The following is a 26259-nucleotide window of genomic DNA, read 5'->3' as shown; positions in this document are numbered from 1 at the left end:
ATCGCCTTTGGTGGGTCCGGGACTGCAGATGACTTTTCGGAGTCTGGGACTTTTTCAGGGCCAGTACTTCCGACCGTGCTGGTGCGCATGCAGACACGCCTGTTGAGGGAACAAAGGGCCGGACCCACGGAGGCGGGGAGAGAACCAGATCTTCCCAGACCAAGATATATGATGTCTGGTCTGGGTGTCCGTGGGGTCCTGTGTTAAAGACCCTAGATTTGACTAGCCTGATTTTATCTAACAGAAAGGATCCCTCGGGTGGCCACCCTGTCTGAAATGTAGGCCACTCAGAGGTACACAGCGTCTGCCATCTCCCTCTCCTTACTTCTACCGAAAGGTTGTGGCCCTAACTTCGGTCCAGTGGCTCAGGGTGAGAGAGAGAGGTGTCGTCACAGTTTGTCCCATTATCGTCCGTCAGGAGAAAGATAGAGCACAGGAGAACAATAAAATTTCAGAAGACACACGTTAATATTGCCGCCGCGAGCTCGTTTTAAAACTGCAACCAACTCAGATTCAGATGGCAGTTTGTATAACCTGCCAGGACCAGGTGAAGGGGAGACAAGATTTGTTTCTCCTTCCAGATGGACCACCAGGGCGTCCCCCAGGGTCCGTGGACACCAGCTATTGGCACGTCTGCCTAGCCAGGAGTCCAATACAGATTTCACAGAGAACCGGTTCGCATGACTTCTTCCTGATGGCGGCTAACAGAGGACAGGAGACAGACAGACAAACAATCAGGCTCCGGCCTGCCTACCTGATACCTCCGACTCCCGATGTTCTTGTGACCCGGGGGCGAGTGGGGATCCCGGACGAGCCCCCGGATGTTAGACCTAAACGGTCTCCGAGGGATTCCACTCGCCCAAGAACCGCCAAGAGTCGAGAGCCGCTGCAACACGCAAGAGGTTTATTAGAAGCCGATGCATCGGGGTTCCCTGGTCCTCACGCAGGAGGCCGATGAGGAACCCCCAAAGGCGGAATCACACACATTTTATAGGTTTATTTTACTCACAGGGCGGGTACATCTGGAGTTTGGTAATGATTGGGTAAACGGGGTGACCTTTAAATTGATTGGCTTAGGCATTCTTGCCTGTTTTTGCAGCTCGGGCCTGTCCTGTTTTTAAGCCTTTTTCTCGTAAGGGTGCGTCCTGTCCCTTTCTCGGAATTGTTTATGCCCAAAGGGACACTCCAGTATCTTATCTACACCTGCCAGCTGGACAGCCCAGAAAAGTCCTAGGTATCGATAGGGAAGTGGGGATGGTGGGGATGTGAGTACAGTGGAGGCCTTACACTATGCCATGCCAGGTATATAGAAGACCTGAAGAGTGTGTGCCGTCGTTCTCCTCTAGTGAGCCCTTCCACATTCCTGGTGTCCTCCTTCTGACACGGGAGGACTTGTTGGGATATGAAACTATGGGGAATCGGCGCTTGCTATACATGTTAAGTTTTGACAGAGAACTACTCTCTGCCAGATTTTTACCTTGTTCCATCAAGAGTTACCCCAGCAGTCTCATAAGAGGAGGACGTCAATTTGTATTCTGGCCAGGGAATTCTCTAGCACCGCAACAATGAATAGAAATTGTCAAAACACTCCTGAGTGAATGCATAGAAAAGTTGCATCCAAGTAAGCCAAGGTATCTGAACTAAAATTCTGGTTTAAAAGTTGGTTTTTGTTTGTTTAATTCAACTTTTGAAGGAGAAAAGTATGCAGGGTTATTATGTAACCTTTGAAAACATAACCTCAAGATTTTAGGTTTACTCTTTGAGGCTCCTCTGAAATGTCATGAACCTATAGTTACCTAGTTGAGATCTTTTTTGCAAAAATATTATTTAATGTATCTGCTCTTATTTCTTTTTAGGTCAGTCTCGATTCTCGAGTTAGAGAGGTGATCAATAGAAATCTGTTGGATCCTAATCCTCACATGTATGAAGATGCCCAACTTCAGATATATACCTTAATGCACAGAGATTCTTTCCCAAGGTTTTTGAACTCTCAGATTTATAAGTCATTTGTTGAAAGTACTACCAGCTCTACTTCTGAATCTTAATTTTTATTTTTAAAAAATCATTTTGGAGGGCTGGGATGAGAAATTAAAGTAGTTAAATAACACCTGAAACTGAGTTCCTGGAGAACTACAGTTTAGCATTCCTCAGGCTACTGTGAAAATACAACCATATGGTCTTTGTCTCCATTTTTTATCAAGGTTATCCATGGTTAAGTTTGGAGAAAATACCACCTGAAACAATGAATTGCCAAATTAAGTTTGTTTTGTTCAACACGCATTCTACTTCAAGCAAACTGTATTTGTAGTCCTATGAACAGTCTCCTAGTGTATCCAGAGACTGCATGTGCAAAGTAAAACTGCTTCATTTGCCATGTAGTTGTTGTTAATATTTAAGCCAATGGCATAACTTATATCTGTATTTAAGGACTTTCGTGCAATATGGTCTTATAGAAATAATTGCCAAAAAGTTGGCTGTGGTTTGCATTTTTAAATATAATCTAAGACAGAAAAAGCCAATTTTTAAATTGTAACTATGATATTCAACATGCTATATACTGTGTTCAGTACACTAATTTTGAAGCCAATATTTCTGTACATGAAAAAAGAGCTATTTAATCTGTTTGTTGGAAAATCCTAATGGGGAAATTCCTCTGGTTGTTCACTGCCAAAACTGTGGCATTTTCATTACCGAAGAGTTTTCTTCATATATATATGAAGAAAAGAGAAAAATAAGCACAAAATAATTTGAAGATAGTCTATCTCAAAGACAAATCAAAGAGTGATATTGTTTTTAACTGTAATAGAGGAAGATGAATCTATGTATCAGATGTCCAATACTGTAATTAATTTATTAAAGACTGGCTCTCCAGTTCTAAAATGGTTGTGTAAAGTATGTACTTTAGCAAAAAAAAAATAATAATAAGCTTGATAACTTAGTTTTGGAATATAAAGAAAGGTTTTAATAAAGGAATGCCTATATGTAGCATCATAAAACTTTTGATGAATAGCATCTGTGCTGTGGCATATTTTCCTTGAAAGTGAAATCCAAGAAAAGCTAAGTTTTTAAGCAAGAAAAGTTTTATAGGGGTTCTCTAGAAGATAATTCTCTACTTCAGACCTTAACTGTTTTCACATAGTATCTTAAAAATGACTTATTTAAAAAATGTTAAAACCAAACCATTCTGATCCATAACTGAAAGGCAGTACAGTGCTCAAATCTTTTAGCTGCCGTATTATTTTTTATATGTACTACTAAATCTTTAAGACAAAAAATACTTGCCTGACATTGGCATGTACTTTTTTTTTTTTTTTTTTTTTTTGCGGTACGCGGGCCTCTCACTGTTGTGGCCTCTCCCGTTGCGGAGCACAGGCTCCGGACACCCAGGCTCGGCGGCCATGGCTCACGGGCCCATGGCTCACGGGTCCTTTCCCGGACCAGGGCACGAACCCGTGTCCCCCGCATCGGCAGGCGGACTCTCAACCACTGCGCCACCAGGGAAGCCCTGGCACATACTTTTGACATTCAAGAGAACAGAATCCTATCTCGCACACACACACAACAGTCAGTGTCATATTTATATCAAGGTGTTACATTTGAATATTAACATCCCCTGGAGGCTATTTTTTTAATCTTAAACTTAATAAATATTGAGTAACCTAAAATGAAAGTTTTAAAAATATTTATATCCACTAAGAATACTGGCCTTATATTAAGGATATTAAAATTATAAGTTTCCTTTGTCATTTTTTTAACTACCTCTCATTTTTTTAATTTATTAAAGTTTTTTTAAAAAAACAGGTTTGGGGTTTTCTTTTTAACATTTATTTTACTTGAAAGGTCGACATCGTAGTTTTCTTTTTCCATAAACTTAAAACAATTCAAGAATTGCTTTTTTAAGTGAATTTGATTTTCTAACTTATACAGAATTCAGGAGATATGATTAAAAGGGCTATTATCTATTCCCTATGCAAATATTTTAACTGTTGCAGTGTTTGACAAAATGGGATTTAAAAAAAAAGTTTGCAGAGTAGAAAACAAAACGTTCTGTTTACACTGGCGTTGCTGACTATCCTACTATATTCAGCACTTTTAAATACATTATTTATGAAAACGTAGTTAAAATACAAGATAGAAAATATTTATAATTATTTCTTTTAACAAATGTGTGTTTCTGTCTGAAAGTGTTAGTGTGTTAAGACATGCTTTATCCATGTCAATTAGATATTTACTATTTGAACAATAGTTTTCAGTAATATGGTGAAAAAGATAGCTATGAAGATGTTTACAAAAAGTCGTATTTTTTTTCTAACTAGTAAAGAAAAAGCTAAAAGAATCATCACTTCTATTGTGAAGTTTATTGTTCCTAAATTATCTAATTTTTTTCTTGATTAGAATTGTTATGCTACTATGCTGTATACACATATATGTTGTAATATCATACTTGTTGCTATGTTTGAGGCACATGACTAGAAAATATGTAATATACTATGATACACTGCATGCATCAATCTTTTTAAATGTAGACTTTATATTCTTGTTGTTACTATATATGATGGTGACTTGCTAGTCATAAGTTATCTTTATAAGATACTTTGGACTATTAGATGAATTGTCTGTTTGACAATACCTTTAATATTTTACCAAATGTAAAAGATAAGGGCCCTTATAAAGAGTCCTAATCTCTAACTCTGGGCATTTGTAGAATACAGATTTTGAAGCTAGTATATCCTTTTGAAATCTGATTAGGAAGTTGTGCTGAGAATGATTCTAGAGTAGATTTACACATCAGATGTTGGTAACCATGCTATGTGAGATTTCCGTGCTGAATTCCTATTTTCAGGGGAGGGGAGTGTTTCTCTTTTAATTTCAAAATGTTTAAAGTTTCCATGTAAGAGTATGTCTGTGTATTTGCAACTCTACCAATTTTTAAAGTATGGTATAATTCCTTCAGTTTTAATTACAGAGCTATAATAAACAAAAAAGCCCTCAACTGGTGTCTATGCTACCATTCCAAGAGCACAATATTTGTTTCGGTAGAGTTTGATTTTTCCTAGTGAGTAAATTCCTCCCTGGAGAAAAATTAGCACTTTAGAAGGTACACTCTATATTTTACATTGCCAAGATATCTTTGTATACTGTTAGAATCTGCTAATGCACACAGAAAGAGGTTAATGCTCTTTAAATAATGCCGAACTTCAGATGTGTATATAATGGAAAGAAAAGTAGAGGATATAGATTATATATGAATATGTATACATATATTTATATGAATTGGAGAGATTTCTTCAGAGATGGATCTTGAACATAGATCACACTAATAATGAATGCATGATGCTTCTTTACTCTGAATAACTATTATTATGTTACCTAAAGGTAATACAGATGTCCTGACAGTGTTATAGGGCAGCTCTAAGCACAGCAGGTGCACTGGCAAGAGAATAATAGCAAACTACAATTTTGATATCAACACTATGAAGTGCAAAAATCAAGACCATAATGTGGTCATTTTTTTTTAATTTTAAAATATGTACATAGGATGACCAGTTCTGATATTTGGTCATGGTGCATGGGGTGTTTATTCGTATCCTTTAATGCTGCCTAGATTCTTACTTGTGGAATGAAATGTGTATCATATATTTACCTGATAGTTCAGTTTTGCAAAAAGACTATAGAAATAGGTAAATAGTATTTATTTATTAGGGGCAAAAAAATACACTTTCACCCCATTAAGCTGATTTAAAATAATGCCTGATTCTTATTTTTTGCATTTATCCATTTTTTCTATACACTTTTAACTTACATTGAAAAAAATGTCTATTGTAACAATTGTAACAAACTACATTTGCAAAAAAATGCAATAAACCAGATATGTTGAGCAAGAAATATACAAGGAAGAAATTTAACATACTATCAGAAAATAGGAAAATAAGTCTCCTAAAATTTCTTAGATCCAAAATGTCTATAGATAGAACCCTGTCAAACTTGAGTTTTGAAAACTTTGCATTAGATAGATATACTGGCAAATTATTTTGAAAAGTGGTAAAGATATTTCCAGAATTATTTTTGCTTGTGTATTTATGTTGACAATTTATGACCTTAATTTTCATAGTTTTGACACATATTTGCATGTTCTTTTCAGTTTTTAAAAAATTTCTGACCAATATAAAATGTTTGTTCTCCTGAGAAAACAATACTCAATCTGCAAAAAGTTTAGTTATTCCTTACTTGCTGCAACTTCAAATATTTACCAATGAAACTGATACCAAAAATTTGCTTCAGATCTTCTCTGCAACACTCTTAGTAGTATCCGTGCAACACACAACAGTGCACAGAGCGATAAGTTTTGTTTCCAGATAACAGGCTTTAATTATAAATTTGATTTCAAGTTACGTTTCTGTCTCATGTGACTTTGGGCAAATCACTTATCCTCTCTGAGCCTGTTTCTTTATCTTCAAATGAGGACTATAATAATTTACAGGATGGCCATGGGAATGAAATAAACATGGAAAGCGTGAAGTGTTACATATAATATTATTATATCAAAGTTCTCCAGCTCAGTAATAATTCCCATTTTCAAGAATGTATTAAATGCCATTTTAATGCACTTTCCCCCGATTTTTTTCAAACTATACTTAAAAAATCTGATTTAATTATTCATTAAAAAATACAACCAAGCTTATTTTAAGACAGAGGAATATATGAATGTGTTATTGCTTTGTTCAATAATGTGATTCAAAATCACTGTTCTCAGTTCACCAACATCACACTGAAGCTATAAACAAGAAGTATGTTTCTTTCAATGACACACACACAAAGATATATTTAGATGTGCATATGCATATGTGTGTGTATAATATTGTAGGTTTAAATCAAAGTTTAAATAAGAGAAATCATTTGAAAATTTTATTTCCACAGGAAATAAAACATTCCCAAGGATAGGAAGAATATAAATATCAGTTAATTTGCCAAATAAATATGTGGTGGTTAGAGGTAAAATTAAATTCAAAGAGATTGGCCTGTAGAAAACATCGATACTGGCATGGAATAGAAAGCATTCTTTTTACTATTAAGGTAGTATGATGTTTTAAATAATTTTATCTTGAAAATATGAATATAAAAGAATAAAAGGCAGTTGTATGTTCATAAAAGTTTTCATTAAACCTTTTTAGAATAGTTTTAGATTTACAGAAAAATTGCAAGGATAGTATAGATAGAACCCATATATGATACACCCATGAAACTTTTGTCACAATTAATGAAACAATATCAACGCATTATTAAGCCTACACTTTATTTAGATTCCCTTAGCTTTTAACTAATGTCTTTTTTCTGTTCCAGGATTCAAGATGCCACATTACATTTAGTCACCATGTATCCTCTTAGCTGTGACATTTTCTCAAACTTTTCTTGTTTTTGATAACCATGGTAGTATTGAGGAGTATAGGTCTAGTATTTTGTAAGATGGCCCTCAACTGGAATTTGTCTGATCTTTTCCCCATGATTAGACAGGTGTTACCAGTTTTTGGAAGAAAGATGGCAGAAGTGCCGTTCATATCACACCATATCAAAGGTACATACCATCATAACGATTTATCATTGTTGATGTTGAACATCACGTGGCTGAGGTAGTGTCTGTTAGGTTTTTCCACTGTAAAGTGATAACATTTTTTAAGAGGGTATACTGGACGTAAATTTACTGGACATTTACACTGAGATAAAAATATTCTGAGAAGATTCCTCAGCATTGCTACTAGGTTCCATTAAATGACTGCTAACCAATACTGTGAAGAAAATATAATGAACTGGAAATTGATATGGGAAAGTAAAACTCCAAAATGGTGTTAGCTTGAATATTCACTTAAAGGAGGTGAAAGTTAACTTTTTCCCTTGAACTATCTGTATGATTACCTTAATCCTCTGCATCCCTTGGATAGTGAAGATTTTACTTTTACTTTCATAAAAGGTAACCTAAATTGATGATCATTTTGCTGAGTACTTTTCTATATTGCCTTCCACTAAACAATGAACGTTGAATACTGGAATAATGTAAAAGGCTTGATTTTCCCCCCTTGCTTTAAACTATTTGTCATAAATACAGTATATCCTGTATATGATTTTAGGGTGTTTGCTAAATATTAAAAAGTATTCCAATGTGTTTGGTTCTGTAAAATTTATATTGAACGTGTGTGATTTTTTCTACCATGTTCATTGTACTGAATAATCTATATCCATATCTTGGACTTCACCAATATTTATTAGTGGAACCTAAAGAAATTTTGAATGCATGAATATCACTTGAGACACCATGTTTGGTTATTTTGCAACGCCAGAATAACTGTAGGTACTTATAAATTGAATCGATAATCCAGATTATTTTTCCACCAACTTAAGTTGTTTTGGGTTTTTATGCCCCCTTCCTTGAATCTATCTTATTATTTTACCTATGTACAATAACAGACTTCCTGAAAATGCTAAAATTTTCAACATGTAATAGAATTTGAGCATGACCATAATGGAAAAAAATTCAGAAATCTCGAACAGTGTATATTTCTTTGAGTTTTCAAAGTAAAACTAAAGCTGTTTTCATTTGACTATATTGTGGAAACCTATGGATATTATTGTAAAATGCACATGCATTACACTGACTTTTAAAAAATGTTTTGAATAAAGAATTCACCGATGTATCCTTAGAAAAGTTACTGTTTCCTCATTGGTGTAACACTGTAGGAGTAAAGGTGCACTTAATTATGTTGCTTAAATTGCTTACACATCTGAGGGAAAATAATTGCTGGCAGGATTCTTTACATTGTTCTATAAGGTTATCACTTATTACATTTTTGCACTTTTATAAATAATAAAGTATACTCTTGAAATAACTCGTTTTGAGAATTCAGCTGAGAGATTTACGTTGAGTTGAAGTAGCTCCCACAATTTCTATGCTTAAACTAATATTCAAAGTTGAGTTTATACTTGGAAAATAACTATTCCTAAAAGATGCAGACAACCTAATCAGTCCTGTTCTATACTCGGATTAGAATTTTTTAAATTGGGTTTGGATCACTATTTTAAAGCAAAACAATTTTATAAAGTAGTGTGGCTTTAATACACATTCAAAGTGAAAGAAGATTTGAGTTAGTTGAAGCTTCTAAGTAGCAAAACCTATTTTTCTTCTATATTATTTGGAGAGTCAGCTCATTCTACTTCACTTTGCATTTGTATGTAGAGAGAAAAGAAACGATGCAAGCTCATTTTATAAGAATTTATACTTAAGCTCAACAATTCTGATTAGATGACTTAAGGATGACTTAACCTTGTCAAGGGCTCCCATATTTTACCATTTTTTTAAAAGAATAAGTAAGAAGATTTTGAGTATATTAGGTCTCTGTACAGTTACACCACCACTTAGTAAATCCTGCTCAAACCAGTTAGGTAGTGGGAGTTCCCAGATTGAACGTTCAGCCCTTGCATCCTCAGGCCTGTCTAGATTGTATTATTCCCTCATATACATTCCTCTGGTGGCTATGAAAAGGTCTTTTGAAAAATGCAAAAGCATTATACCAGTAAACTTGAACATTCCTGGCACTAATCCACTCTCAAGTTTGGGGGCGGAGGTTGGTGGTTTTGGCGGGGGGGCGGAGCTACCGGAGGCGGGGCTCTGAAGGCTTTGCTGGGCTGTGATTAGTTGCAACACTGAACGGCTCAACCACCTTAAAAAGTAGCTGAGTAACAAGGAATAAGTGAGAATGGGCATGAGACTCGGTGTGGAAGGAAGCCGTTTAAAAGCAGGTAAATTAAGTGGCAGATAAAGGGCAGGAAAGCAGACCGCTAAATCACTCCGTGGTTGCCTTCGAGTCTCCTTATCACGTCTTTGTTAATACAAACCTTAACCACCGTCGAAAAGAGAAACATGAGCAGGAAAATTGGAAGGGTAAACACACGTACACATTGATAACCATCCTACAATTCGCTCTTGGAGACGACAGTCCAGGCTGGCACGAGAGAGGACATCCGTGCTGTGACCTCAGCCCCTGTAGCGGACAGTAGACTGCCCTCCATTGCTGTACTTTAAATCCTCACTGAGGACCTGGGAGACAAATCTTCGATGTCACAAAACGTAATGACAACCTATTGCTTTCTCCTTCCGGTCTAACACTCCGCCCCCGCTCATTCAAGGAGGCGTGTCTGACCTAGCCTTTAGAGGAGGTGCCCGAGGTCTCTGGGACCCTCCCCTACCGCTTTCAGCTCTGCCCCTCAACTTCCGGCCTCCGCGAATAATACTGCATTTAATAATACTTGGCCGGAAGTTCCCAACCAGGCTTCCGGGAGGCCCTTTTAAACCGGCGTGTGCGCCAGGCGGGGCTTGGCTAGGTCTCGCCCCTATTACCAAGCTGCGCGGTGTCGCGAGATTTGCTCCGTCCGGAACTTCCGGCTCTTGTCCGCTTCGGACGTACGGCTGTAGCTATGCGGTCAAGGTTTCTTTGGAGTGTTTTTCGGGGCTTTGGGGCCCGTCAGGCTGCTGGCTCGCTCCGCCGACACGTAAGCTGCGGTAGCCTTCCACTGGAGGAGCTGTTCGCCCGCGGCGGACCCCTACGGACCTTCCTCGAGCGCCAGGGAGGGTCTGAAGTCCAGTTGCAGGTCAGGCGGCCTGAGCTGGTGGCGGTGGCCAAGCTTCTGAACGAGAAGGAGCATGAGCTGCAGGAGATCGGGCACCTGCTACACGGTGAGGGCCGGGCCTAGGGGAGAGGAATTTATAGAGCAGATTCTTGACTCTTCATTTGCCCTTGCCACTAAGCCGCTGCTCAGATGTTCACACTCTCTCCGAGTCTGAAGTCTTTACTCGGTTGCAGCCCTTTTTGATTGCATCGGAGGTCAAGGCATCATTATGTGAGTTCTGGTCCCATCCTGTCCTTGGGCTCCCTTGACAGTGCTCTGCGCCCTTTTACAGAACTTAAGTTGACCTTTATTGGTTGCGTATTTAATAGCAGGAGATTAGCTCGCCAAAGACAAATAAGGCACCGGTCCTGTTAACGGGCTCGAGAGTAGTGTTTCTAAGTGTGGTACAGGGACGACCCGCGAAAGTGACAGGAGAGGTTCGTGCTAAGTAAACCCAGACTCGGAATCTGAGACCCAGAAACATGCGGTTTTAACAGATTTCCCAAGTGACTCATGTCCATTCGAATCTGGATGGGACCTATATTTGCACAAGCTTCTGGGGATGCCTAGTTGCTGGTCTGTGGCCCACACCTTGGAAAGGCTCTAGAGAGGGTCACAATCTATTGGGGGCAAGAAAATTAATTATAATACAGATGATAAGTAAAAATATATATCAATAAAGACCTAGGAGAGCAAAGAGAACTTGTTGGGAAAGACGTATGGGATAAAGGCCCACCTTTAGATGATTTAATAATAATTTAACCTTTATTGATCCTTTGCCATACTTCAGGCTTTGCTTAGCTTCCTTTATCTAATAACTCATACAATTCACGTCATAAATTATGAAGTAGGTTCTATTAGCCTCATTCAACAGAAGAGGAACCTGAGACATAAAGATAAAATAACTCAGCTCGGGTGACACCGCTTGTAAGGAATGGATCTTGGATAGGACTGACCCCAAATCTCATGCTCTTAATCACTGAACTCTGTGTTAACCAAGGAAGGGGAGGTTGGAACCATTTTGTAAGGGGGCTCAAGTACTAACCTACAAAGTTTGATTTCATCCTGTTGGCAGAAGCCAGCCAGCAGAAACTTTCAGATTGGGAGTGAATGATAGGAATAGCTTTTATGCTTAGGAATCTTGATTGGTGGCAGTTTAGAAGCAGCCTGGAATAGGACTGAAGATGCCATGGAAAATAGGAGACTAATGCAATTGTATAGTTGAGACATAGTATCCTTTGGGAAAAAATTAAATCGGTTTCATTCCTTAAGCCAAGCTTAAAGTCCAAGCAGCAGCCACAAAGCCTTAATATTAAAAATATATATAATATTTTTATATTGATTACATGTTGAAATTGGTAGTGTTTTGGGTATACTGGATTAAATAAAATGTAGCATTTAAATTAGATTACTTCTACACTCTAGTTCCAATCTCCTTAGCCTTACCAGAACACTGCATTTCAGAGCTGAAAGGCCCCTTAGAGATCATCCAGCTCAGATCTTTCATTTTATTCTTGAGATTACTGAGACTCAGAAGTTGGGTGTGTTACCCTAAGAGAACCCTGGTGGTTGAACTAGGGCTAGAATTCATTTTTCCTTTTTCTAATTAAGCACATTTTACATTTCACCAAATTCTTGCCAAAATAATTCCCTGCCATTCCCCCAACACTCCCTATATTCGCCTGTCTCAGCTTTGCCGTTGTCATTCTCTCTCCTTAATTATTTCCATTTTCTGCCCATCCCCAAAAGAAACAAAAAATCCTTCAGCATGCTGTTATTTTAGTATTTAATCACATAAGGTTTTAGGTTACTTTTTGTGAGTTTTTCTCCCCTAGAATAATATAGAGAAAGTAAAGTGATCTAAAATCCTGCCTTGAGGGCCGGTCTTAACATATTATCCCCAACTCCCAGCATAACTGGCAGTTAATAAATGAATAAACATTCCAGGTGATAGAGTTTGTTCTTTCAACAGAGACAGAAAATTGTAATAGCTAAGAAAATTTCCCCCATCTCCTTTCTGTAGGCTGCATGTTGTCCATAGGATAGAGGAATGAGGAGGTGTATTTTGTATGGTAAAAATGAAAACTGAAAGATGAAATAAGAATTAGGTAAAGCCTGAGAGAGAAGACTGCTTCATGTAAATATTCTGTCAATATTAGGCTGGGTCTAAATGTTTATTTAGGTGGACACTTTTATATTAATGAAGCATTTACTAGTAAGACAATAAATAACTTCCTACTTTTTAACTCAGTTTTGGTCTAACTGGTGGTACCTTCTCTTCCCCTTCCAGTCTTTCTAACTAGCTCAGTGTATTCACTTGTTATTGTAGAGTCTGAGTTGGAGAACTAAAAGCATATTCGTTAATATGAATATTTTGGGGAGGCAGAATTATAGAAAAGCTTTGTAGCTTCTTTATATTTTTCTATAGAGATTCTTTTTATTTTGAACATATACTTTTGTCATCAGGAAAAACGTTTTTTAAAAATATATTTTTTTAAACTACATGCTTTTGAAAACTAATGCATAAAATGCTTTAAATTAATAACAGTTATTAAAAGGACAGGATAATTATTATTTTTCCCTTAAGCTACAATAACAATAAAACTATTACCTTGAATTCTGTTAGCAATTTAATACTAATTAAGGAAAATTTAACCTGCTGCCTTTTTTTCTTAGATGAAAATGAAGACTTAAGGAAACTTGCAGAGAGTGAAATAACTTCATGTCAGAAAGAAATAGCTCAATTGAAGCATCAGGTATGGTATTTGTGCAAGGAAGAAAGCATCCATGCATGCTATTACTTCTAATGTACTTTATTAGAAGTTTATAAAAGCAAGTCAAGAACTAAGCAGCTTGCTAGTATTTATAATTATAAACTGGTATTTAAAGAAGGAAAAAGCATACTCCCCATGGCCGTGTTTTTTATCATACTAAAAGGATTGTACTGATAGAACTCTGAAAGAAAGATGACTGTCACATTAATAGGATTTGCCATAAAGGCAGTGAAATGTTGGTAGTATATTTTCCTTTTGTTTTTTTAAGAGAGGTGAGGATGGGGATGGACGATGAGAAGAAGAGGTTATGGAGCGATGGTAGGAGGAAGCAGGAATATTTCTTTCTCTTTGTGACTCGGACACTATTACAGGGCCAGCCTAGAATAGGCCCTTCGGATTTTTAAAATGGAACTGCATTGCTCTGGCTTTATATCTAGGAGAACTGCAGAACATATGGAGTTAGACGAAGGATCATGAAATTAGATCCACTCTTCATTAATTCTGTAACGCATAGCTTAAAGGTTTACAGCAGTTATCTCTGGAAATACAAGTGAAAGAACATGAAAAGGTGAGGAAGGATCCTGGAAAGGAGGTGTTTAATTTAGAGATTCTCTTTATCCAAGTGTAGAACTTACCAAAAATTAATGTCCCCACCACCAGTCTAGAAGAAAAGTTCCACTATAGAGTGAAGAGTTTCATGTAGCTTGCCTTCTACCCATTTTCTAAATTTTTTGTGACATAGAAGGACATATGTATTAGTGGTTTCTGTTCCTTGGATAGTAACTAACAGATGTATCTTCTATCGTGTTAGTTCAAGATTTGAGGGGTCACGTTGTATTGGCACAGGCTAGAGAGATGGAAAAGTAGGAAAGCAAGTATAGCTCCTGACCAACACAAAGCGATATTTCAGAACTCAGGGAGACTTGGGTTCAACCTCTAGCTCTTCCACTTTCTAGGTGTATGATACCGGGCAACTAGAGTTAAACTTGGTTTTCACTTCTTAAGGTGGAGCTCTTAACAGAACCTGCCCAGGATGTTTTAAGAATTAAAGTACGTTGAGTGCTTAGCAGAGTGCCTGTCAATATTAAAGAACCAATAAGGGCTTCCCTGGTGGCGCAGTGGTTGAGAGTCCGCCTGCCGATGCAGGGGACACGGGTTCGTGCCCCGGTCCGGGAAGATCCCACATACTGCGGAGCGGCTGGGCCCGTGAGCCGTGGCCGCTGAGCCTGCGCGTCCGGAGCCTGCGCTCTGCAACGGGAGAGGCCACAATAGTGAGAGGCCCCCGTACCACCAAAAAAAAAAAAAAAAAAAAAAAAAGAACCAATAAATGTTGGCAGCTTTCTTTTCTTAATTCACCTCATCTAAGAAGTCTTTTTTCTGTATCTCCTTAATTAGTACATACTGAAGTGTGAAACAGAATTGTAATGAAAGGAAGACTGATTCAGGCACAGGGATCTGAGCTCTTGTGCCTGTCTGGGCAGTAACTAACGCGTGGCTCTTTAACGAGTCATCTCACTTCTATTAATCTCATCTTCTTTTACTTGTAAAATGAGGCAGTTGGACCAGATCTTCTCTGAAGGCCTCTCCAGTTCCAAAATTGCAAGTTTCCCTTCCATGTTAAAGAAGCTTAGAAAAAATACAAATGCAATTTGAGTTTTTTTTTCCTGCCATACTAGGCTATAAATTTCCAGGGATAGAGCTAGAATCTTCTTTTGTATGCTGTACACAATATAGTGTACTACTCACAGCAAGCACTTAATTATTAACTGAGTAGAGAACAGATATGTATACATGAACACCAAAAAGAAGTAAAAACACCTGTAAGTTTTAGCTGAACCATATATAGCATTTATAATGTAGTTCTAACATTAATATTTTTGGAAATTATGCATTATATGGTTCTAATTGGCAAGATAATTGAACAGTAATCAGCAATATTAAATTATTTGCTTAGGGAAACTTTAAGTAAATTAAATATTTAAAATCCTACATCGAATCATTGAGGTTTTTTTTTAAGTTTTAAGTCTTAATTATAGGAGGGGTGATATTTTTGTATTTGCAGATTATCTTACTTTTGGTTCCCTCAGAAGAAACGGATGAAAATGATTTGATCCTGGAGGTAACTGCAGGAGTTGGGGGTCAGGAGGCAATGCTGTTTACTTCAGAGATATTTGATATGTATCAGCAGTATGCTGCATTTAAAAGATGGCATTTTGAAACCCTGGAGTATTTTCCAAGTGAAATAGGTCAGTACACTGTTTCGCAAAAAGTATAGATTTAATTTATCTATCTACGTATATTTTAGGAAAGGGTTGGAAAGATCATGACTAGGCTTTATAATTTATTTGTAAGGATGCTTAAGTAGTTTTATGCTTATCGTTTAATAATTTTGAATGCAAATATATCAAGTTGAAATGGCCTGTAAAACGTTAGTCATTCAGTACTAACCACTGAATGACTAATAGTCTTTTCAAAGTGGTCCTTTAGAGGTGTTACTGAACAGTTAACACCGTAAATGCTTTGTTTGATAATTATATGAAATAAAGATGTTAAGTGAATATCATAGACTTGTTAAAGGTTTTCAAGTATGTTTTATATCAATATGCTTATATTATTTTGTAGCTCTTTTAAATATATTTCAGGATGGTAGACGTGACGGTCACTTGTTTATAAATGGCAGGTAAAATAAAATAATTCCCTTTCCCAATGTTTCCAAGGTGGCCTTAGGCATGCATCTGCCAGCATTGGGGGTTCAGAAGCCTATAAGCACATGAAATTTGAAGGAGGTGTGCACCGAGTTCAGAGAGTGCCCAAGACAGAGAAGCAGGGCCGCATCCACACCAGCACCATGACTGTGGCGATCTTACCCCAACCCACTGAGGTGAGGCACCACAGGCCCCTCTCCTTGGAATCCTGGGGCCAGCACAGTGCCTTGCCCCCAGAGTAACACTCACTTTACTGAATTGAGTGTCGCTTTTGCGTCACGTATTTTGAGTTGTTTTTACAAATACATTCTCACAGTCCAAAAAGTATGATTTTAACAGAAGATGGTAAGAATTAAGGATATTGTAAGTGATCTAATCTTACATTGCCTATTTATTATTTTTTCTCCACCACTAAGCTTCAAGTAGATATTTTGAGACCATGTACAGGAGAAACGATATTAAATAGAGTTCAGGAGTGATTACCTTTATAAAGACTTTTGCTTTGTGTGACTTGTTCCCAGAACATTAATAGCGAGAATCCTGTTTTGACAAAGGATAACTATTACTTAACAGAATTGCTACTTTATAACCCAATCATATTAAAATGGAAATATATTGCTACGGTGTTCATAATGAGTATACTTTATTTTCACAGATAAATTCTCAGACTGTATAATATTTTTAAGGTAGCTTAGTTGGGAAGTTCTATTTTGCTTATATCCCTTCTGCTGAAAAGTGGTAGGAAATATATAACTTGTTTTTCAGAATGGAGTATGAATGATTTGAGAAGGAAGTTTGAGGGTTTCTCTCTAATAGGGTTAATGGAGTTCCTTTCTTCAGGTCTAAGCTTTGTGTGAAGCCTAGATGAGCAACAGAACAGTTAAGGGAGAGAGTGAAGTGGGATAGGTGGCAGGAGCCACACCTAGATATAGTCACTTTGGCTTAAGCATCTTTGAGATATAAGGAGTTTTCAGAAAAATGTGGAGACTGAAGACTGAGATCCATGTGTCATCTCATTTCATTCTTCCAGCAACGGTAAGAAGGAGCCGCATAGGGAGACATGGAGGGCCTGTGAGTGACAGGATTCCTGCTCCTGGGGTTGTGGTCATCTCACAGACTGGGCTGTAGTGGTTCCTGAAAGAGCTTTTTAAATACAGTGCTTTGGATGGTGACTCTCAGGACAGAGCACTATCCTGATGTCAGACCCCAGTGTATTTATGAATTGAGTCTATACCCTTGACTTCTAGGCCTTTGACATTTCTGTTTGTCTCTCCTCTGCCTCTAAATATGTTTAAATCCTCCTTTATTTAAAATTAAACAAAATAAAACCTTCCTATAGTTCTTAAGCTAGTGTCATTTTTTTTCCCCTCTGCTAAACTCTTTTTGCACTCAAATCATTTTAGCTATTATATTTACATTTCTATTAGTAGCTGAGTTCTGGTACTGGTAAGAAGAGGGTAATTACAGAGAAGTCCAGTTTTTGAAGATTAGGGAGGGTTTGTTTTTATTTTACATTATGTTTTGATAATGCGCTCTTCCAATACGAAAAGTTTAAAAAATGGTATCCTTCCAACTACTTTCTGTTCTTAAAATTAAACCTTCTAAACCTTATATGAATTCTGGATATGACATGTGTTTATATTTATAAATAGATAGTTCTTCCCGTTGAACAGATCATACATGTAATTTTTTTAAATCCCAACTGTTCTCTTACATATAGATTAATCTGGTGATTAATCCTAAAGATTTGAGGATTGATACTAAGCGAGCCAGTGGAGCTGGGGGGCAGCACGTAAATACCACAGACAGTGCTGTCCGGATAGTTCACCTCCCGACAGGTATGTACGTATTTCTTCAACATAAAACAATGAAGAAAGAAATCGAATTCTGAATGACTTAATTTTCCACTGACACAGATCGTCAGTTATCAGAGGAATACAGTTGTTATTTAATACTTGATTTATCTTGAATCCTTAGCTGAAACTCTGCAGGATAATTACAAAGCCAGAAAGAGGGAGGGATCTAAGCCCAGGTAATTTCCATGCTAGTGACTATATCATTAATTTTTTTAAAATCCTCACAAGGAAGTAATATCATGGGTTCTTCTTTTATCAAAAAATGGTCTAAATCACTAGTTCTTACCCTTTTTTGGAGGGAGGAGGAGATGGATTCCTTTGAGAAAATGAAAGCTTGGCCCTGCTACCCAGAAAAACATGTTTCTATGCAAAGTTTTGCAGGTAATTTCAGGGGCTTCTTCCCATTAAGTCCATCTGCAGACATGCAGGGGTTCTGCCTTAACTCTGGACAGTCAGGCAATGGAGCTATAACTCAATATTCCTTAAGCCTTCAAAATACTATTGGTGTACAATACACTATCATTAAACGTGTTTTTACTGTTGATTTACATGTGGTAAAGAACATATGGTTAACAGACCTCCCTTGTCCAGAAAGAATATACGAACCGCCTACTGTAAATGATCTCAGTCATAATTCCTGTTGACTGGGAGTGGCTGATGGGAGTGCTGGGTTCATTTTCTTCTTTTTTAACATGAGGAAATCCTCACGTTAAACTTGAAGATGATGTCTTATGTAATACATATTATATAAACAGGAATAGAAAAAAAAAGTGGATGGAAATACTCAAAAATATTAATAGCGACTATGGTCGTGAGATTAACTTTTATAATTCAGTTTGTATAATAAGTAGTTATTACTTTAAAAAAAATTATGGTGACTAGCTGAAGGTACCAGAAAATAATCCATTTTAAATGACTAATGCTTATTGTTTAGTATGTATTCCCTTCAATGTGGAAATACTTTGAGCTATAACTCAAATTTTCAGTTTTCCGATAACTGTAAAAGGTACTTGTTAAGTTTACAGTCTTCCTTTTTTATATTAGAGTCCTATTTTTTCCCTTTATAAAGGAAGAAGAAAAAGAATGAGAAGGAAAAGGAGTATTCCTTGATAATAAATGAAGAAGATTTTTCTATTAAAACTCTTTAATTCTCATAACACTATTCAGGTGTTGTTTCCGAATGCCAACAAGAGAGATCTCAACTGAAAAATAGAGAGATGGCTATGAAAAAGTTACGTGCAAAACTATACAGCCTGCATGTAGAAGAAGAAACAAGTAAACGATACAATGCTAGAAAGATTCAGGTAAAACGGAAATCTTAAAAATGCTTCTAAAGTATAAAAATATTTTTAGATAAACAAGTTTTTGTATGTTTTAAAATCATTTCAATGTATTTGTCGAAATTAGGGTACAATTCAAGTAGCTCAACCAAGGGCTATACTTGTTTCATAGCAATCTTACACCTCTGCCCTGTTTTTTATATTCAAAGGTGTCTTTCTCATTCACCAAAGTTATTTTAAAAAGATATATGGGGCTTCCCTGGTGGCGCAGTGGTTGAGAATCCGCCTGCCGATGCAGGAGACACGGGTTCGTGCCCTGGTCCGGGAAGATCCCACATGCCGCGGAGCAACTAAGCCTGTGAGCCATGGCCGCTGAGCCTGTGCGTCCGGAGCCTGTGCTCCGCAACGGGAGAGGCCACAACAGTGAGAGGCCCGCATACCGCAAAAAAAAAAAAAAAAAGATATATGGAATTCCCATTCATTTTGAATCCTTTGAAAATTATGGGAGAAAGTTGCAAAGGAAACCGAACTTACTTCCTGTTTGGCATTTGACTTTATAATTACAGACCCCTTCTATTAACTCCTTATGATAACTGTCATCACTGACGATAACCAGATTAATTCACAGAGGTTATATATGTTTAGCTAGCATTTGAATGTCAACTGTGTGCCAGGCTGTATGCATGCACCTTCACTGCAGTAGGTATTGTCTGTATTTTGCAAATGGGGAAAACGACAGTTTAGAGTTGAAATAAATTACCTGAAGTCATAAAGTATTAAATGGCAGAGAGAGGATTCAGAATTCAAGTACTAATCTGTTTGACTTTAAAGCCTATATTCTTTTTTCTCTATCAAGTTCCCATGTTATTTGAGGATTCAGAATGTTTAAAACTTGCTTCTTAACATTGTTGTAAATTATAAACCAAGAGCTTAATCTCCAGGTAAGTTAAATTTGTAGGTTTACTTGCCCTGAATTTAACTGTATTTCATATCTTTTTTTTTTTTTTTTTAATATATAGATTGGCACTAAAGGAAGGTCAGAGAAAATAAGAACATACAATTTTCCACAGAACCGGGTCACAGATCACAGAATAAACAAGTCACTTCATGATCTTGAAACTTTCATGCACGGAGAGTACCTACTGGATGAACTTGTACAGTCACTGAAGGATTATGCTAATTATGAATCTTTGGTAGAAATTATTTCCAACAAAGTTTAAGTTGATTTGTTATTAAAGACTTGTATAGCTTATGAAAATTCTATTACAGCAAGTCACACTGTGTACATACAGTATTCTCTTGAAACACATGAGTTAACACAGTTGGGAGTAACATGTTTTTAATACATAGGTAATTTATATGAATCATCTCTCAATTTATTAGTAAAAAGTATTACAATATAATCATGACTCTGGTTGTACATTTTGAACTCTCACAAGAAAGGAAAACAGTCCTTTGTTTTATGTAAAATATTTAACGAATGATCAGAAATTTGGTGTAACTCTTAAGGAAAACTTCAAACATAAAACAGTAGAAATATGACAGTAATTATTGTTATCAGTCAAAGGTTCTAGTCAGGAGACAGAAACCATACCTTGTAATTTGAACAGGGATAACTTTGATATAAAAAATTCTTAACCAACGATGGGATTAGCTATTAGAAGATAAAAGATTACTACTCTAGGACTGAGAGAGAGTACCCAAGGACAGAATGCCCGTGGAAAGGGCTTCCCTTCCCTCCAGGTGGAGAGTCAGGCCTGCTGGAGAGCAACGTGGACTAGAAGCCTAGGCACCCTGTGGCCCCGCCAGCTTGACACATAAAATTAACGCGCAGTGTCCAAGAGCACCCCTGGCAGGTGTGCATAGAAACAGAAATAAGAAGCCACTTCCTCCTGCACTGTCCGTCCACCTCCCCTACTGACAAAGCTTAACATGGTACCAGCTCGCAAAGGAGAAATGTTTATAGGTCCAGCTCCAAGATCACAAAGTAAGGCGATAAATCGGTAACTGGCACAATCGTACTCGTTGCTTAGTTTCCGTAATTGACGTTTTCATATTTGCTTAGTGTTAGAAGTTATAAATAGGTTACACTTCACCCTTAAATATTTCAGCTTGGATTTTTTAAAAAATGACACTGTTCTACTTAATCATATACTATCATCACACCTAACAAAATTCACAGTAATTCCCTAACATCCTCAAACACCCAATTCAAGTTTTCCCCAGTTCTCCCCGAAATGTTTTAATTGGCTTCTTCAAACCAGGATCCAATTAAGAATCACAGGTGGGAATTCGTGATTATATTGCTTAAATTTCCCTTATTCTAGAACAGCCCTGCCAGCCGCTGCCCCTTTTTTTCATGACACTGCACTGAATTTTCATTTGAGAAGGTGAGACTATTATGGGTCATGTCATTTGTTCCTCAAGTCACAGTAGTTCCTGCAAACTGGAAGTTAAGAGCTTAAGACTAGGATAGTTTTGCATAGTCCTTCCCTTTCCTGTGACTTGGCATTTTTGTCATTAAAATATACACTTAAGTAAGCCAGCCTGAATGCTCTGATATGCTAAGATGTATTAGATTCGCTAAAAAAAAAAAAATGACTTCACCCTTGTGAAATAAGAATTTGTTGAAAGTGAGCTTAAAGCTAAATCAGTATAGTCTTTTTTCTATCATAAGATTTAAAAGAAGTTGTTCTTTTGTCCCTGGCAATCCTGGTTATGATTAGCTGTTTTCTGATAAGCCTGACTTCAGAGAATTGAGCCTGTGAGAGGGAAGGAGAGCACAGGAATGTCTGCTTGAGGCTGCACAGCTGGTAAAAGACTTCTTGGGGGCTTCCCTGGTGGCGCAGTGGTTAAGAATCCGCCTGCCAATGCAGGGGACACGGGTTCGAGCCCTGGTCTGGGAAGATCCCACATGCCCCAGAGCAACTAAGACCATGAGCCACAACTACTGAGCCTGCGCGTCTGGAGCCTGTGCTCCGCAACGGGAGAGGCCGTGACAGTGAGAGGCCCGCGCACCGCGATGAAGAGTGGCCCCCACTCGCCGCAGCTGGAGAAAGCCCTCGCACAGAAATAAAGACCCAACACAGCCAAAAATTTAAAAAATAAATAATTTTTTTAAAAAAGACTTCTTGGTGTTGAGAGCAACAGCAAATAAAGTAGTGTGCTTGATAAACAGACCCCCCCACCATGGTTCTCCCATGGTGTGTGCTTCACTGCAAAAAGCAGTCATAAATTCAAGCTGTTTAACTACAAAAAAGGAAAAGAAACAGGACATGTCAGTTACCCTATAAAATAAAGTGAGAAAAGCTAGAAATGCTGGCTCGAGAATATTTTGAAAACGAGGTAAACTAAGGATGACAATTATGAAGAGCTCTACCTAGTGGATAATGAATAAATGTCAAATTTATGGTAGTTACAAGGTAGGATTTCAAGAGAAACAAAAGTGATTTCGCTATTAAGATTAAATGATTGAAATGTTAAAAGTATTAGGAGACATTTAGTTAACTCAAAATTGCACATTTTTTCATGTGTCTGAGTCAACAGTAGTCTTAATTTTTATAAACGTACTACATAAATTCAAAACTACATTATTGTCAGGCAGTTGTTTCCTCTTTAAGTCAATATTTATTAGCCAAATTTCCTTTAAAGCCCCGGCATGTGCTAAATTTCAGAGTGATTTTATATTGATAATTTGTCACCTTATTGCTCTAAAAGGGAGGTGTAGAAAAACCATTAAAGACAGTTAAGAATTTAAGCTGGGCAAAAGTTATCAAATACATCAGAGAATTTTAATTTGAAGAGTATCCCTCTCCCCTGTAATGTTCTGCTCATGAAAGCCATTCTGTTCTGCCTTCACAGGAACAGCTGATGAATGCCCCTTTTAGTGACCTAAGCAACTCAAGAATACAGCAAGACGCGTTCATTCAGCAGTCATCGTCACTGCACAAGGCCCAATGCAAGCCTGTGTCTCCCAGATTTACCACTTTCCCCTTGGGTCTTTTGGTTTCCTTTTTGAATGAAAGGGACATAGCCACAGGTTATTAAATATTACAATATACTGTTATTCAATTTCTCTACCTCCTCTAACAGGTAATAATTAGAAAAGTTGCACTGAGATTATGAAAGGTCTCGAATGTTGTATTTCACTCTGTGAACAAGGGAGAGCCAAAAGTCTACTCATTCTGTCCCCATCCCTCTCCACTCCCTCCCTCTCTGCACCACAGGAAAAGAAAGTGTGAGAGCTGTACTAATGAAGATGGGAAAGAACCTTTGATCAGTTTTCAAACTTCCTGCCCATTAGAACATCACAGTTGGTTAGAAAAAAACTATCATAATACTTTGGTAATTTTAACAATGTAACTTTAAGATATGTATCACTATGTGCCTTATGAACACCTGTGGAATAATTGCCAGATTCTGGTCTGTGAACTGACATTGGCTTCCACTTCACTCACTAATCTAAATTAGTTATTCCTATATGATAAAATGTAACTTTTGGAACCCAGGAAGAGGTAAGAGTAGGGAACAGAATTTTGGCGTGAAGGTTACTAGAACCCTACATCTAACATTTTAAGGCCTTAGAACTTTGTAGCTGTTTGCACAAACTATGCATCTGCACAGCTACCTGAATTATAAAGCACCCACTGTCGCTCCCACCTGCCCTTGCTTTCCCTGCCCTCTCTTCCTAGAACACATAATTACCTCCACAGACTTCAAGGTCCAACCCAAAGGGAACCTCTGCACCTATGCAGAATTAACTGCTCTTCATTAGTATTCCACAGCACTTTACACAACAGTATGAAAACATTTATGGCAAGGCAATAAACTCACTGGGTTACTCCTATCTCAGGTTTGTGTGCTTAATAAGGAAAAGGGAAAGGGTGGTCAGGAAATGGAATGTATTATTAACCCTTTCACATCATTTCATTAATGGACAAAACTGTTTTCTTCATTCTTGTCTCTTCAACACCTAACTTCATGGCACTAAAAAGATGTCTAAAAGGCAGTTAGATCTAAAATTATTTGTCTAGAAATCTGGTGTATCGTTCAGGAAGAACCAAAACTGAACTTCATTTCAAAACGGACTACAACATCAGTTAATCAAAACTCATTCAGCCAGAGTGAACATTTTAAAGATGTATAAATAGATAATCACTATGTCTAAAATGAAATGTCATATTCCTCTATAACCGTTTCTCGTTGTGTGATCTCAGTTTCTTTCACGGCACTACCATTCTCCCTCTCAAACTTAAATTGTAGTCATCTTCGATTCCTCTTCCTCAAATGCAGTTTACTGCTAACGCCGACTCCCCGAAATACCCTAAACTTCACTGATTCCGTTACCACCACTATGGTCCACAGCTGCTTCTCCCGGACTGCTGTAATAGTCCCCTGCATCCTAACTCTAATTCAGGTCACACATACATAACTGCCAGATTCATCTTCCTAAAATGCAAGGCTCTGATCTTGTCACCCTTCTACTCAACAACTTAATAGGTTCCCACTGCCTCCCAAATAAAACTCCAACTCTGGGCTTCCCTGGTGGCGCAGTGGTTGAGAGTCCGCCTGCCGATGCAGGGGACGCGGGTTCGTGCCCCGGTCCGGGAAGATCCCACGTGCCGCGGAGCGGCTGGGCCCGTGAGCCATGGCCGCTGAGCCTGCGCGTCCGGAGCCTGAAAAACTCCAACTCTGAAGTATGCACGCAGCACATCCATATCCCTACCCAGCATCCTTTCATATTAGCCCACTTTACACACCACCCCTTTATGTCACATCAAATTCATTTTTCTTGATAAATCCTCCTGCACTTAAGCTTGCCCCCATTTCGTCCCTATGCGAGGGAAGGCCACTCTCCTCCCCATTCCCTTAAAAGACATCCCCAACAGCAAAGGTTCACATCTAGAGGCAACCTCACTCCCCAGGGGATATGTCGCTATGTTTGGAGACAGTTACCACAAATTGGGGTGGGAGGCAGGAGGAGTCAGAGGTTAAGGCTGCTGCTACACACCCTACAATGCACAGCATAGCCTCCACAGCAAAGAATTATCTGGCCCAAAATGTCAGTAGTGCTGAGGTTGAGAAACCCTGTCCTACAGAGTAATCTCTTACCCTGGCATACAGCAGTAACTCCGCTGTTCTATAAAAATTCCCACGGTAACTAGACATATTTGACCCATCCAGTGTTCACAGCTGTATTTTGTACACCTTATCTCCTCCCCCCTGTACTCAATGATGCTTTTTATTCAAAGATTATTTACTGAGCATCTACGTCTATTAGGTGGCCGGCCCAGATAGGAAGCAAAGGAGCAGGTACCACGTCCCAATTATTTCCAGACATTTCCCAGATGTCTTGCATGCTGTAGATCGGCAATAAGGATTTGGTGAGAATAAGGGCAATTCTCTCTGCACTTCATTCTGCACCTAAAAACTCAACAATTCTGACTGATACTGATGTGTACAAAAAAAGAGGTACATATATCTGTTGACATCTAGTAAAATTCAGAATAGCCCTTTCTAAATTTCTCACTAAAAATGAAACTAACAGGTGCTGATGAGCCTACTGAAAAAGTTAACTCTCAGTTAAGAATAATATTTCAACATAATTAAAGCTCTAATAGTTAAAATCAATATTAACTTAATAAGCCTAAAGAAAAAGACTAATAAACTATTCCAGCATGCAAGAAAACATGCTTCACTCTTTATATTACCTTATATTACGATAGTAATTTTAATTTTTCCAGTATCTTAGCCTTTTTCTGAAAATAAATTTTAAAAATAACTGCTGGAGTATACCTTTCTTGCGGTACGCGGGCCTCTCACTGCTGTGGCCTCTCCCGTTGCGGAGCCTGTGCTCCGGACGCGCAAGCTCAGCGGCCATGGCTCACGGGCCCAGCCGCTCCGCGGCACGTGGGATCTTCCCGGACCGTGGCACGACCCCGTGTCCCCTGCATCGGCAGGCAGACTCTCAACCACTGCTCCACCAGGG

At 38.0% G+C, this 26259-nt stretch overlaps 2 protein-coding genes and 1 long non-coding RNA gene across 8 annotated transcripts in view; 2 read left to right on the top strand and 1 right to left on the bottom strand.

Annotated features, from left to right (window-relative positions):
• Positions 1-5826, top strand: part of RGS17 (regulator of G protein signaling 17) — a 107070-nt gene extending 101244 nt beyond the window's left edge. The window contains exon 5 of one of the 2 annotated variants that reach the window (XM_059083102.2): positions 1857-5826. In XM_059083102.2, the coding sequence (XP_058939085.1) occupies positions 1857-2045 (189 nt within the window). In that variant the 3' untranslated portion in view covers positions 2046-5826. The remainder of the gene's footprint in view (positions 1-1856) is intronic. The other variant, XM_059083101.2, reaches the window with a different exon arrangement.
• LOC136792388 (uncharacterized) overlaps positions 1-26259 on the bottom strand; it is a 516901-nt gene that overhangs the window by 488635 nt on the left and 2007 nt on the right. The window lies entirely within an intron of this gene.
• On the top strand, positions 10376-24467 carry MTRF1L (mitochondrial translation release factor 1 like). Of its 3 annotated transcripts, XM_059083094.2 has the most exons (8): positions 10376-10723; positions 13333-13412; positions 15493-15676; positions 16148-16311; positions 17856-17973; positions 19159-19295; positions 20291-20464; positions 23133-24467. In XM_059083094.2, exons 1-8 carry the CDS (start codon positions 10465-10467, stop codon positions 23316-23318), a joined length of 1302 nt encoding a protein of 433 aa, XP_058939077.2. In that variant the 5' UTR covers positions 10376-10464; the 3' UTR covers positions 23319-24467. The 3 variants fall into 3 exon arrangements, 2 of the variants coding, with proteins under 2 accessions (XP_058939077.2, XP_058939082.1); XR_010836096.1 differs by lacking the exon at positions 23133-24467 and having other exon boundaries at positions 19061-19295; positions 20291-20674; XM_059083099.2 differs by lacking the exon at positions 23133-24467 and having other exon boundaries at positions 10442-10887; positions 20291-20674.

The sequence above is a fragment of the Kogia breviceps genome, chromosome 13 (assembly GCF_026419965.1).
Source record: "Kogia breviceps isolate mKogBre1 chromosome 13, mKogBre1 haplotype 1, whole genome shotgun sequence".
NCBI lineage: Eukaryota > Metazoa > Chordata > Mammalia > Artiodactyla > Physeteridae > Kogia > Kogia breviceps.
This window is presented reverse-complemented; position numbering and strand designations above follow the sequence as displayed.

Bases quoted from the DNA above. Each gene is read 5' to 3' on its own strand.
- MTRF1L (XM_059083094.2), top strand. From the start codon at position 10,465: ATGCGGTCAAGGTTTCTTTGGAGTGTTTTTCGGGGCTTTGGGGCCCGT. The intron at 13,413-15,492 runs GTATGGTATTTG...TTGTATTTGCAG, and splicing joins TAGCTCAATTGAAGCATCAG to ATTATCTTACTTTTGGTTCC. The intron at 20,465-23,132 runs GTAGAAATTATT...CTGCCTTCACAG, and splicing joins ATGCTAATTATGAATCTTTG to GAACAGCTGATGAATGCCCC.